Raw genomic sequence first — 11,427 nt, 5'->3', positions numbered from 1 at the left:
ACGACCGGGTCGACCCGGTTTAGTGATATGGATAAAGCCCAATAAAAAACATCACAAAAGCCCATTAAAATGGTTTTTGACCTGTTTACCCTAACCCAACTCGGGTTCCGTGGAGTCGGTGAGGAAGATAAGAAGAGTCAAGCTGATTTGAGTTCTTCAGGTTTCTTCAGTGAACAATCATCCAAATTCCATTCAATTACTTGTTGGAAGTGTTCTTCGTCTCTAAATTTGTTAACTTGCTGAGAAATTCATCAACTTTTTTGAAGAATTCTTATGGCGATTTCGAAAGGTAGATTGAAAGCTTGGTTCGATAAGAAGATCAGTGAACCACTTGTCCAGATCTTGCGCAGGTTCTTTATTCTGTGACTATCTTCATATTTTGTTGTGATGAATCATTCTCTATGTATCATAAAGTTGGTTACTTGTTCATCGATGTAGTTTGATACCATTTCCTATATAAAGTAGATAACTTGAAGAAAACCAAAGAAAAAGTTGATAACTTGTGCAACAACTTGACTGTTTTGATTTGGTTAGCAAAATCTGACATATGGTTGGTTTTTTATTTGTACCACTAGAGACCAAATTGAACAGTTGTGTAACCATGTAGCTTGTAAAGATTCGATGTTTTGAGTGTTGATGTTGTAAGAAAATATAACCAAGATTGATTTGTTTTCCCTTTAGAGGTGCTGAGCCAAAGCAGCTGGCTTTTTCTGCGGCATTGGGTATTACCATGGGAGTATTTCCAATCTGCGGTACGTTCTCGTGCCCCTTTCGATTGTCGAATAGTTTCTCATCAAACATTATAGTGTTTGTGATCTCTGAATCTCTAAAGCATTTTACTCAATGGGATATTTTTGTTTTGATAGGTGTTACCGTGTTGCTATGTGGCGTGGCTATTGCGTCGCTTGGATCTCTTTGTCATGCTCCAACTGTGATGTTGGCTAACTTCATTGCTACTCCAATAGAACTTAGGTAACCATTTACTTCCACTTCAAGTTTCCTTTAAAATTACCGCTTTAATCAATAGAAAGAGACAACACAAAACAGTTTTTTATTCATTTTCCAGTTACCAGTATGCAGTATCAAATTGAACCCTTATGTGTAATTTTTTTTTTGCTATGTGTTTCACGTTGAAGTCTTGTGGTGCCTTTCTTACGACTTGGCGAAAAAATAACCGGTGGACCTCATTTTCCTTTAACATCTGATGCCCTAAAGAAGGTTTTCACCGGTCAAGCTTCCCGAGATGTTTTTATAAGCATTGGAAATGCGGTAAGGTTCTTCTGTGTTTGCTTAGTGGTGTAGATTTTGGTAATTTCTATTTGATGCAAAGCTGCTCATCGCATTTCCTACCCTAATCTTTTACGATCCTTTAGCTTCAATAACTTAATAATGGATTTTTTACTCACTATGTTGTCATTTGTTAGTGTTCTCAAATCTTAAGACAATATTGGGTTTCCTCATCGATAAGTATTTCTATGGCAAGTTGGTTTGGTTTGTCATATAACTGGCTTAAAAGAAGAACTTATTTTTGCAGCTACTAGGATGGCTCATAGCAGCTCCATTTGTGATCGTTGCACTATACATCCTTTTTCTCCCATGTTTCAAAATCCTTGTCCGCAAATTCAGCTCTGCTGATCCAACCGCAAAGACACCTACAAAGGAAAGGATCGCTTAAAATCAAACAGTTCTTGGTTTCTACAATGCTAGAGCATTGGAGTTTCTATAACCTTATGTTCTGCAATATCGATGCTGAGGTCCGTGTTTGAATTATCTGTAACAATAAACCTCCCTGTAAATTACAGTGTTTGAAACAGTTTAGACCTTAGGAGGAGAATGTCAAAGGGAAATATAGAAGACAAGTCATGTACTCATATTGTGTCTAAATATATAATGAGAAGGCAGATAAATGTTTTCAAGATAAACTAGAGTACCCTTGAACTAACCAAGTCCTTGTTCTTATTTATGGATGAATCTAGAGAAAAACAAAAGCAATATGGTACGTGTCTCCATTTGGTTACAAAGGAGAACAATCAAGAACCTTGAGGTTGACAACTTGGTGGTGATGGCCAAAAAACTGAAGGATTTGTCGGATTATGATCGGTGCAAGTATAACGTTTTCCCTCCTCTTGTTATCTTGTTTGCTTGTTCGGCCAGAATCTACGGGAAACTTATCTAACATTTCATAATCTCTCAAATTCATTATTAATGCCCCTAACTTTTTCCTCTTTAAAAATAAGAAGGAAACAGACAGTTGCCCTAAACTGAAAGCTAAATGCTTCACCTGAAACCTCTGCCACATCTCTCTTTCTCTCTCACACATACATTATTTCAATTATTGTTTTTTTTATAACTCGGATCTTGAATCTTGACGATCTCTGGTTTCTTCAGTCAAAGGAGGAGACTTTTTGGGTTTCTAGACTTTGGTTTGTTAACTGGGTCTCTGTGTCTTGTGTGTGGTGATGTCTTATAGTAATTCAAACCCAGAAAACTATTCAGCTGCAACGAACTCGCCGGAGATTAAACTTTATCAAGCATTTATCTTTTCTGTTCCAATTTGCTTCACATTTATTATTCTCTTCTTGTTTTACTTGATTTACCTTCGTCGTAGTAGCTCGGATTTGTCTTCTCTCGGAATGCGAACTACTTTCATCCCTGGAAACTCTCTCTCCACGGTACACTCTAATCTCTGTTTTTGCTTCCTTGATAGGTTTCTTCTTGTAAAGATCTGTGCTTTTTTTCTCTTGAAGGGTTTAATGATTGGTGGGTTTTGTAACATGAACAGATTGAATTAGGATTGAGCAAAGAGCTGAGAGAGATGCTTCCCATTGTTGTCTTTAGAGAGAGCTTCACCGTAATGGATTCACAGTGAGTTTCCAGTTTCTTTTCTCTCCAAAATTTGATCTTTCTTTAAGAAGGATTCACTACCCTAACTGAGGTTTTTCCAAGGGTTAAAAAGGAATTAGTGTAGTGATATGAAAGTTCGAAACAATTAAGTTACATGAATTATGAATTAGATCTATGTTGTACAATTTAAGGAAGTGAAAAAAAGATGAGAGGTTTCTAATCTTTATCTCTAGTGGTTAGAATTTCTGGTCTGTCTTGATTGAAATGGAGGTTGAAATGGCACAACAGTTGCTTCCATGATCAGATAATTGTAGGAGATTATGGTTGGGTATAGTTTCGGGACAATGTGTATTATGTAATTTGGAGGAGAGAGAACTCCAGATTTCATACTCTCTGATGGTTTGGAAGAGTTTGTTATCTCTAGTGAAAAAGGATGAGAGGTTTGTAATCTTTATCTCTAGTGGTTAGAATTTCTGGTCTGTCTTGATCGAAATGGAGGTTGAAATGGGACAACAGTTGTATACATGATCAGATAATTGTAGGAGATTATGCTTGGTATAGCTTCAGGACAATGTGTCTTATGTAGTAGTTTGGAAGAGTTGTTATCCGCATAATTTGGGAGTGTAGGTTATTGGACTTATCCTCTGACGGTGAGAGTCCAACTTGTGATGACTAGAATCAGAATAAACTGATTTGGGCTTTTGATTTACAGATGTTCAGTGTGCCTTGGGGACTATCAAGCAAATGACAAGCTTCAACAGATCCCGGTATGTAAACACACTTTTCACATGGACTGCATTGATCTTTGGCTCACATCACATACCACTTGCCCTCTTTGCCGTCTTGCTCTTATCCCGAGCCGATCCCATCAAAGCCAAGAGGATCCTGTTCCGAGTCTCGTGAGCCCTGATGGAGAAGTGTTGAGTCAACCGGAATCTGAGCCAGTAAACCACAGGGGAGTGTCAAGTCAACCGGAATCTGAGCCAGTAAACCACAGAGGAGTGTCGAGTCAACCGGAATCTCAGCCAGTAAACCACATAAACGATGGCCAAGAAAAGCAATGTGATCAAGATGGAGAGGGCTTTAAGGAAATGCAAGAGGCTGAACGAAACAGCAGCGGGTCATCAAATGCTTGTTGTAGTTGTAGACCTGGTTAAGATTAACCGCTTTTGTTCAGTCCACATTCCTGTAAAGTTTGCTGCTTTCTTGCATTTGTAACTTGTTGTAACATTAGTACATTTTCTAGGAGTGAAAATGAGAGATTGATCCTTAGAAAAACAAACACTTTGGAAGGCAACTATATGGATGTTAATGCTTGTGATCAAACCGAAACTTTTGGGAAATTACCAAATTTTCTATTAGAAAGTCTCTTTTTTCCTCAATTTGCGTATGCTCGCGCGCAAAAACAGATAATCAAATATTCAAAACTGGATCAAAAAGGTTGATCTTAGCTTACCTGAATTAGCGATTTCATAGTCTGAAAAAAGTCAAAAACAAGAAGATAAGGTAATAGGAAAGAGAAAAAGATAAAGCAGAGTCAAAGGTTGGGTAAGAGAGCTTGTATTGTTCTCTCTCTGCTTTAATACTTTCTCTTTCTCTAACATTCGATCTTCTGTTTGGTCCTTTTCAAGATTCCTTTCGTTGTTTCTTGACAAAGATAAGGATCTTAAACTTGACTTCATAGTTGATATATTCATTGAAACTCTCTTCCTCATCACCCCTAATCTAAATTTCCATCATGGGTTCAATCCAAAACACAGTTCACTACTGTTGTGTCTCAAGAGACAATCAGATTCTGTACTCTTACAACAATGCCGGAGACCACCGCAACAACGAGAGTCTCGCAGCGTTATGCTTGGAAAAGACTCCATCTTTTCACAAGTGGTACTTCGAAACGATAAGCAAGAGGACTTTTGGGTTCTTGATGGAAGATGGGTTCGTTTATTTCACCATTGTTGATGATGTTTTCAAGAGATCTAGCGTTCTTGATTTTCTTGAGAAACTGAAGGATGAGTCAAAGAAAGCTAATAAGAAGAATTCCAGAGGAAGTTTCTCTGGGAGTATCAGTTTTAGCAATGTTCAAGACCAAATTGTTCGAAGACTCATAGCTTCACTGGAGAATGATCTCACTTGTCTTCCAATATCATTACCTTCCATTGATGGTGCTGAACAAAGCGACGCAGCTAATTCCACGAAAGCTCCGCTTTTAGGCAGATCCAACAAGCAAGAGAAGAAGAAAGGAAGAGATCATGTGCACTCACTGAGAGGCATTGAGATTGAAGAACACCGGAAATCGAATGATAGAGGAAACGTAACAGAATGTTCTAATGCCTCATCTGCAGCAGCAACGTATGTTTCAAGAAGGGGACGATTAGGTGGTTCTCAGAGCATTGAGAGGAAATGGCGGCGTCAAGTGCAGATTGTTCTTGCCATTGATGCAGCTATTTGCTTAACGCTACTTGGTGTTTGGTTGGCTATTTGTCATGGCATTGAGTGTACACGTTCTTGATTAACATGGCCTCAAGTTCTACTCTCACTTAATTTATCTATTTATTCTTTCATATGCTTTTTTCTCTTCTGCAATTCCGTTGTAGAGACTGCAGTTTGGCATACTACTCTGCAGCATTGTTGATTGTATATTAGGTATAGCCGTATAGGTCTCAAGTTCTTAACCTTGCTTTATGTATGATATGATGATTGTGTTCATATGATTGTACATAAAAATCAGTCTATAGCAGAATGATCGAGCCGTCTTCTTTGTTCATAGGCAAAAATAGTAAGGCCTCTTCACATCGAGATAATGAATATTCGGGATTCATATAGTAGGAGACATTGTCATAAATCATACACAAGAGGATATATCAGATCAAAGTAAAATATTGCAATCACAGTTTCATTTTCCAACCACCGCGGATGGAAAATGAAAGGTTTTGTTTTCTTACATAGAATCAGAAACACACAGCTTACAAGATAACAACAAATACATAAAAGAGAGTTTTTAGTCCTTGAAGAAACAGAGGAAAGAGTAAAAGAGAGATAAAGAGGTGATGAATACCTCTCACCTGAAATCCTAACCATGGTTGGTCAACTGGTTTGGTTGATGTTATGAGAAGAACCTAAATGGGAACCAAAATATCTCCCAAGAGGCAAAAACATGCAAATGCAAAGACCCCACAATCCATTAGTGGGGTTGGTTCAAGATATGATGAGCAATCTAAATTTTTGAATCGTAAAATGATCTTAATCTAAAGTTAGCTCAACTGTGGCTATAACTCCAAAGCTTAGCCACCGAGAATATACATGGGTTAGCAAACACCGTTACTTCCTTTATCCTAAAAAGAAGTTTATGTTCTAGCGTTCTACGATAAGACAATGTGTAACAACATGGTCCTAGATCTAATAATCCTAAGACTGCACATTAAAATGGATATAGCGCGAAGTAGTGGGTACACCATTGCACACACTACTTCAAACACTTCCAGGTGGTGGCATTTCACTTCTTGTGCCTTTCCCGGGAAATCCTTATTTCCTTTCTTGTTGATCAGCCTATCCTAAGCTTTTTAAGTTTTTCTACAAAATTGCTTGCCTTTCTCGGGCACTGTGCAAGACAACGGTAACTCTTTTACTTCTACAGCTCGAACAGGCTATCTTGAACGAAACCTTCGTTCAGAAAGCACATAATGCAATGAATAAAATGAAAAGATGAGTAATGTGTATGAAGATGGTCCAAGTTAAAGCCCTATGTGAGACTTAACTAGAACTTGCAAAGACTCCCAAACTCCAAATTCTGGGCTCTTTGTCTAATGGGTTAGAAGCATAAAGGGAAAAGGGCAACCATGGTTAGGCCACAGGTCTTGTGGAACTTCAGAGGCATGTGGTTGAAAGGAGTAAACAAAGCTTGCCTTAAGGATTTAAGTGAATTGGTCCCCTACATAGCATCATGGAATCAAGAGTTGAACCATGAGCCTTCATGGTCAAGCCTGTGGAACTGCAAAGCAAACTGCTGAGAACATCAGTACCTCTGGTTTTCCAGGTTTTGTATGAACGAGAAAACATAGAAACACACAAACCTGATGGTATGACTGGGGAAGGTGCAAGAGACACTGGTGAACCATTGTGATGCGGGTAGTTTCCCCCGGTAGCCGAGGCAAGAGCAGAATAATGAAACATGTGGTTGGGGTAATGAAGAGGAGCATAACCAGTGATAGGTCCATTTCCTTCAGCAAACTGGAGATATGGGTAGAACCCTGCTGCTGTTGCTGCTGCTACACCAGTCATTGGTCCGCTACCATACATTGGATGCTGAGCAGTTGCCCCACCATAAACATTGTAGTAGCTCTGTTACAAAAACAAGAATCCAATAAGCTATAAGAGATAAAAGTATAGTAGGGAGAGACTCTCATAGTTATTTGATAAGCACAATAAACATACCGTGGGGTAATTGTAGTCCATTGAGTATGAAGAGAACCTAAGAAAGTTTAATGAGACAAAACAAAGGATTATCAGTCTAAGTAGAGTCATGAGTTTGGAAAAGTAAAGTAAGAAACTAAACGTGGAGTACCCAAAAGGATTAGTGTAAGGAAGTGTGTAGTGGGAGAATGGAAGTGGGGAAGGAATAGCAGCAGCCGCGGCCCCAAAGTGTGTCTTGAATGGGCTAGTCACCTTCATACCGCCTCTTCCTCCTGCATGTCCTGCTTAAACACAACACCATAAGAATCTCCTCTCAAACATAACAAAACACATCATATTTAACCAGAAGGTTTAACTAACTAGTCTGCAGAAGAATCATAAAGACTACTGAGCAAGAAAATGGCTTTACTAGTTGGCTGAATCAAGATGAAGCTATTCATCAAACAATAAAGTAAGATAAAGTATCTAACTTTGCTACTAATATGTGATTCAAGACACACAATTCCAGCTTTTCTCTTAAAGAATGGTAAGATCCATGGATATACATATACTAGGGTTTTCAAAAGTAAAGTATCAAAAGACAGAAACCTAAAAGTACCATGAATAGGAGAAGAAGGTTTGGATCTCTGAACACCAAAAGCAGCAAGATTACAATTAGCTCTTCTGCCATCAATAACAGGAGCTGGATCTACACAAGCTTTTTGAGCTGCTTCCGGATCACAAAAAGTAACCTATAACAAAAAACAAAAAAAAAAAAACAGAACCCGTGAGCTTGAAGCTATGATAAATCTCAAAGAAACAAGAAGAAGAAGAAAACACTTACAAAGCCGTAGCCTTTAGATCTACCACTAGATTTATCAGTGATAACGACAGCTTCAACAATGTCCCCAAACTGTTCAAAGTAATTCCTGAGAGAGATTTTGTGTGTTTCCCAAGCTAATCCTCCAACGAACACTTTGGTAAATGTTGTGTCTTCCATTTCAGAAACAAAGGAAAATTCAACCAACTAAAGTTTCCGATTTTGGGAACAGAAGAAGCAGAGAAACGGTAGTTGAGAGACGAGAGAGAGAAGAGAAGGAGGGAAGAGGATTCAAGGAAAAGTCAGGGAAACAAAAAAAAAAAGAGAGAAGTTGGGGACACACTCATTGAATTATTTAACTTAGCTTTCACAAATATCAATGACGTTTTTTTTTTTTGTACGGTCACTGTGTGTACACTTTTTTTCTTGTTGGTCGGATCCACTCTGTAAAATAGATTTACAGTTGGAAAATATATATTTGAGCTGTTATTTAATTTTTTGGTGTTTTTATCGGTGGAAAATCTTAAAATTGAAGATTTCTGTATTTTTAGTGCCACCAAAAAAAAATTACTTAGCAAATAGTAATAACTAACAGAGAAAATACCAAAAAAAAAAACATTATATTCCTCTAATTTTCTTTGTGTTTATTTTTTTATTATTTGTTTTTAGTCCACATATCTCTCTAAATAAATTGAACTTTATATTTTATTTGTTACCTTCGTAAGAATCCATATTATAATTGCACACAAAGACTTGATATGTCTGTTCGCCTCTTTTGACTTTATGTCTCTAGGGGTTTCTATGTATCTGCCGGTTTTGTCTCCGAAAGGTTTTTGTTTCTTATCTGTTTTGTATAACTCAAAATCGCATTTTATCAATGAAATTTTTTAGACGAAAAAAAAAAATTGCACAGAAAGGTGTGTAAATTTATTTAGTAGACAATAGACATAAATGATTTAATACTTTTTTTTTGTCCGGGCAAACGCACATGCAGACTTCTTAGAGCATGATTTAATAATGTGTTAGGCAACATATTTACGTGTATTCAGATCAAATGTAAATTTGATTGATAGTTCGCAAAGTATTTCAGAATTTCATTAATCACAAGTTATGCTGATTTACATCCAATTACAAAAGGTGGTATCAAAAGCTTTACAAAAAATGTTACTCTCAGTTTATAGATCGGGTTTTTATACAATTATTATGTGTTTTTTTTTTTTAATGAATGTTAAATTTATTCAACAAAAAAAGTCCTTTGTACAATGAATGCAACCTTAAATCGAATGTTGTTTTGAAAGAATTCTAAGCATAAAACTAAGAACCCTAGGTCCTAGATTCAAACCATAAGCGGAGTCCATCTTCGAGTTTGCGAGGATCCAAGAGATGGATTATGTGTCTTTTTAACTATTATGGTATAGCTTATTACCACTTATTCTATTAGTTAAAAAAATGTGTATTGTGTCACCAGTCAGACTCTATAAATTTATTGATAATCTAAAATCTAATTTACTGTTTTTTAAGTTAAATAAAAGAATTTCATGTTAGAAAAATTCCACAATTCTAAATACAAAAAAAAAAGTAAAAGATTCTACATCGTTGTCAATCAAATTTTTACCGATTTACATAGTATTCCAACCAAACTTGATATATAGATCATGCATATGAAGAATTAAACTCCAGTAGATTATTATAACACTTAAGTCGGGTTTTCTCCTTTATGAGATCTCACAACAAGAAGAATAAAAAGCCGGCCTATAGTCCAAAAGTGATTACTCTAAAACTAGATCAATCTTACAAATTATGGTTTTTTTTGTCGTACAAATTATGGTTTACATTGCAATGTTTAGTAGAACTTACTTTAGATTATATGAGCAAGGTGCATAATTAAAATGGAAAAAAAAAAGAGTAATAAAGAGGAAAAGGAGCAAAGAGACAGAGGTGTCTCCGCACGCCTTTAGACTAAAAAAAAAGCCTAACAACATTCCTTCCCCCACGTGGCCCACCTCGCGTCATCATCATTCATCCCACACAGCCTTGCAATGCTTTTCTACAGCTCATCTTGGGGCCCACTTCCAGATCTCAAATCATTATATTGGGCTTTATAAAGGCCCATAAATATATACTCTGGGCCTATTTTGATCGTTGTGGCTTATTTAGAGCCCGGTGCTATCCATCAGCAGAATAGTTTCTATTCAAAACGTTGATTTAAATCTTCAACTCATGACGAAACGAAATAAATATCAAACTTATGTTGACTTTCCAAATAAATATCAAATTTCTGTTGACTTTCCAAATAAATATCAAACTTCCGTTGACCTGGCCATATTAGGTACGACGTTAAGTGGGTTAATAGATCTCGCTAACGGAGTTAATTTTCTGTTAACATACATGTTAATTGATAACAATATCGTTTCATATAACAACAAAACGACGTCGTTTTGGTGTAACGATTGAATTAAATCCCTAAAGTCAATCTTAGATCCCCAAATTGAGCAAAATCCCTAACCCTAAATCTTCATATGATATGAAACTCGGGATTTTATTGAGCAGTTACGACAAAACAACGTCGTTTTATGTTTAGAAGGAAGACTGTCATTTTTAATTAGCGGGTCTGTTAACAGAAAATTAATCCCGTTAACATGGTCTGTTAACTCACTTAACGTCATGCCTAATATGGCCAAGTCAATGAAATTTTGGTGTTTATTTAAAAAGTCAACATAAGTTTAATATTTATTTGGAAAGTCAACATAAGTTTGATATTTATTTCGTTTTGTCGTGAGTTGAGGATTTAAATCAACGTTTTGAATTAGTTGGGGATTTTAATGACATTTTTCCCTTTGGAAAATATCAAAATAGTATTTAAAATTTTTAAAACCAAAGGGAAGTTGGTAAGTTTCAAAGTTTGGATCATATCGCGTAAAAGTGAACAAGACTGATCTTAAAATTACTCAAATATTGAGTCATTATGCATTTATGATCGTAACACTCTTTGTCCATTTTGTTAGTCCTGGCCGTTCGGTTATCCGATCGGTTATCGGTTCGGTTCCATTCGGTTTCGGTTCTGGCCCATAATCAGGCCCATGCATACCAAAAGCCAGAATACAAATTTTATATGAAATAACAACGCAAGGTTTATAAAAAAAAATTCAGCTAAAATGTCTATATTATATTAGTCGTACGCATGATTTCACACATTTTTTTTAATCTGATCATCCTCTATATAATTCTGAATTTCTGATGTTATTAATTTCCTTCGTATGAGGCTTTCTAGATGATTATTAATGTCCCCAAGTGGCAAAGTCTCTAACCAAAGTTCATTTCTTAACCCTTGATGATCTTTTGGAATAATTTTTTATTACTTTCTGTCTTATATA

General features: G+C 36.4%; 4 protein-coding genes across 5 annotated transcripts; 3 read left to right on the top strand and 1 right to left on the bottom strand.

Moving 5' to 3' along the window:
• Positions 1–88: 88 nt before the first annotated feature.
• Positions 89–1,922, top strand: LOC9329833. Its single transcript, XM_002893726.2, has 6 exons — positions 89–160; positions 267–350; positions 682–752; positions 867–972; positions 1,137–1,269; positions 1,535–1,922. Exons 2-6 carry the CDS (start codon positions 274–276, stop codon positions 1,673–1,675), a joined length of 528 nt encoding a protein of 175 aa, XP_002893772.1. The 5' UTR covers positions 89–160; positions 267–273; the 3' UTR covers positions 1,676–1,922.
• Positions 1,923–2,017: 95 nt separating this feature from the next.
• LOC9327106 (RING-H2 finger protein ATL58) lies at positions 2,018–4,195 on the top strand. Its single transcript, XM_021010698.1, has 3 exons — positions 2,018–2,672; positions 2,783–2,865; positions 3,557–4,195. Exons 1-3 carry the CDS (start codon positions 2,460–2,462, stop codon positions 3,999–4,001), a joined length of 741 nt encoding a protein of 246 aa, XP_020866357.1. The 5' UTR covers positions 2,018–2,459; the 3' UTR covers positions 4,002–4,195.
• A 92-nt stretch (positions 4,196–4,287) lies between these two features.
• On the top strand, positions 4,288–5,550 carry LOC110224534 (phytolongin Phyl1.2). Its single transcript, XM_021010691.1, has one exon. It carries the CDS (start codon positions 4,583–4,585, stop codon positions 5,351–5,353), a length of 771 nt encoding a protein of 256 aa, XP_020866350.1. The 5' UTR covers positions 4,288–4,582; the 3' UTR covers positions 5,354–5,550.
• Positions 5,551–5,642: 92 nt separating this feature from the next.
• LOC9329832 (RNA-binding protein 24-A) lies at positions 5,643–8,392 on the bottom strand. Of its 2 annotated transcripts, none has more exons than XM_021010697.1 (6): positions 8,078–8,392; positions 7,853–7,985; positions 7,406–7,535; positions 7,276–7,312; positions 6,915–7,182; positions 5,643–6,832 (listed from the first exon to the last, which is right to left on the bottom strand). In XM_021010697.1, exons 1-6 carry the CDS (start codon positions 8,231–8,233, stop codon positions 6,819–6,821), a joined length of 738 nt encoding a protein of 245 aa, XP_020866356.1. In that variant the 5' UTR covers positions 8,234–8,392; the 3' UTR covers positions 5,643–6,818. The 2 variants fall into 2 exon arrangements, with proteins under 2 accessions (XP_020866356.1, XP_020866355.1); XM_021010696.1 differs by having other exon boundaries at positions 5,643–6,844; positions 8,078–8,391.
• Between the last annotated feature and the right edge of the window lie 3,035 nt (positions 8,393–11,427).

Source organism: Arabidopsis lyrata (assembly GCF_000004255.2).
Source record: "Arabidopsis lyrata subsp. lyrata unplaced genomic scaffold ARALYscaffold_1, whole genome shotgun sequence".
NCBI lineage: Eukaryota > Viridiplantae > Streptophyta > Magnoliopsida > Brassicales > Brassicaceae > Arabidopsis > Arabidopsis lyrata.
Note: the sequence above shows the minus strand (reverse complement) of the source record. Positions and strands in the feature narration are given on the sequence as shown.

What these genes read in the sequence shown, in the direction of transcription:
- LOC9329833 (XM_002893726.2), top strand. Translation starts at nt 274, where the DNA reads ATGGCGATTTCGAAAGGTAGATTGAAAGCTTGGTTCGATAAGAAGATC. An exon ending in GCTACTCCAATAGAACTTAG is followed by an intron (nt 973 to 1,136) that starts GTAACCATTTAC and finishes TTCACGTTGAAG; the next exon opens with TCTTGTGGTGCCTTTCTTAC. An exon ending in TTATAAGCATTGGAAATGCG is followed by an intron (nt 1,270 to 1,534) that starts GTAAGGTTCTTC and finishes TTATTTTTGCAG; the next exon opens with CTACTAGGATGGCTCATAGC.
- LOC9329832 (XM_021010696.1), bottom strand. Translation starts at nt 8,233, where the DNA reads ATGGAAGACACAACATTTACCAAAGTGTTCGTTGGAGGATTAGCTTGG. An exon ending in CCTTACACTAATCCTTTTGG is followed by an intron (nt 7,313 to 7,405) that starts GTACTCCACGTT and finishes AAACTTTCTTAG; the next exon opens with GTTCTCTTCATACTCAATGG. An exon ending in TTCCCCAGTCATACCATCAG is followed by an intron (nt 6,845 to 6,914) that starts GTTTGTGTGTTT and finishes TGTTCTCAGCAG; the next exon opens with TTTGCTTTGCAGTTCCACAG.
- LOC110224534 (XM_021010691.1), top strand. Translation starts at nt 4,583, where the DNA reads ATGGGTTCAATCCAAAACACAGTTCACTACTGTTGTGTCTCAAGAGAC.
- LOC9327106 (XM_021010698.1), top strand. Translation starts at nt 2,460, where the DNA reads ATGTCTTATAGTAATTCAAACCCAGAAAACTATTCAGCTGCAACGAAC. An exon ending in CTGGAAACTCTCTCTCCACG is followed by an intron (nt 2,673 to 2,782) that starts GTACACTCTAAT and finishes TAACATGAACAG; the next exon opens with ATTGAATTAGGATTGAGCAA. An exon ending in TTCACCGTAATGGATTCACA is followed by an intron (nt 2,866 to 3,556) that starts GTGAGTTTCCAG and finishes TTTGATTTACAG; the next exon opens with ATGTTCAGTGTGCCTTGGGG.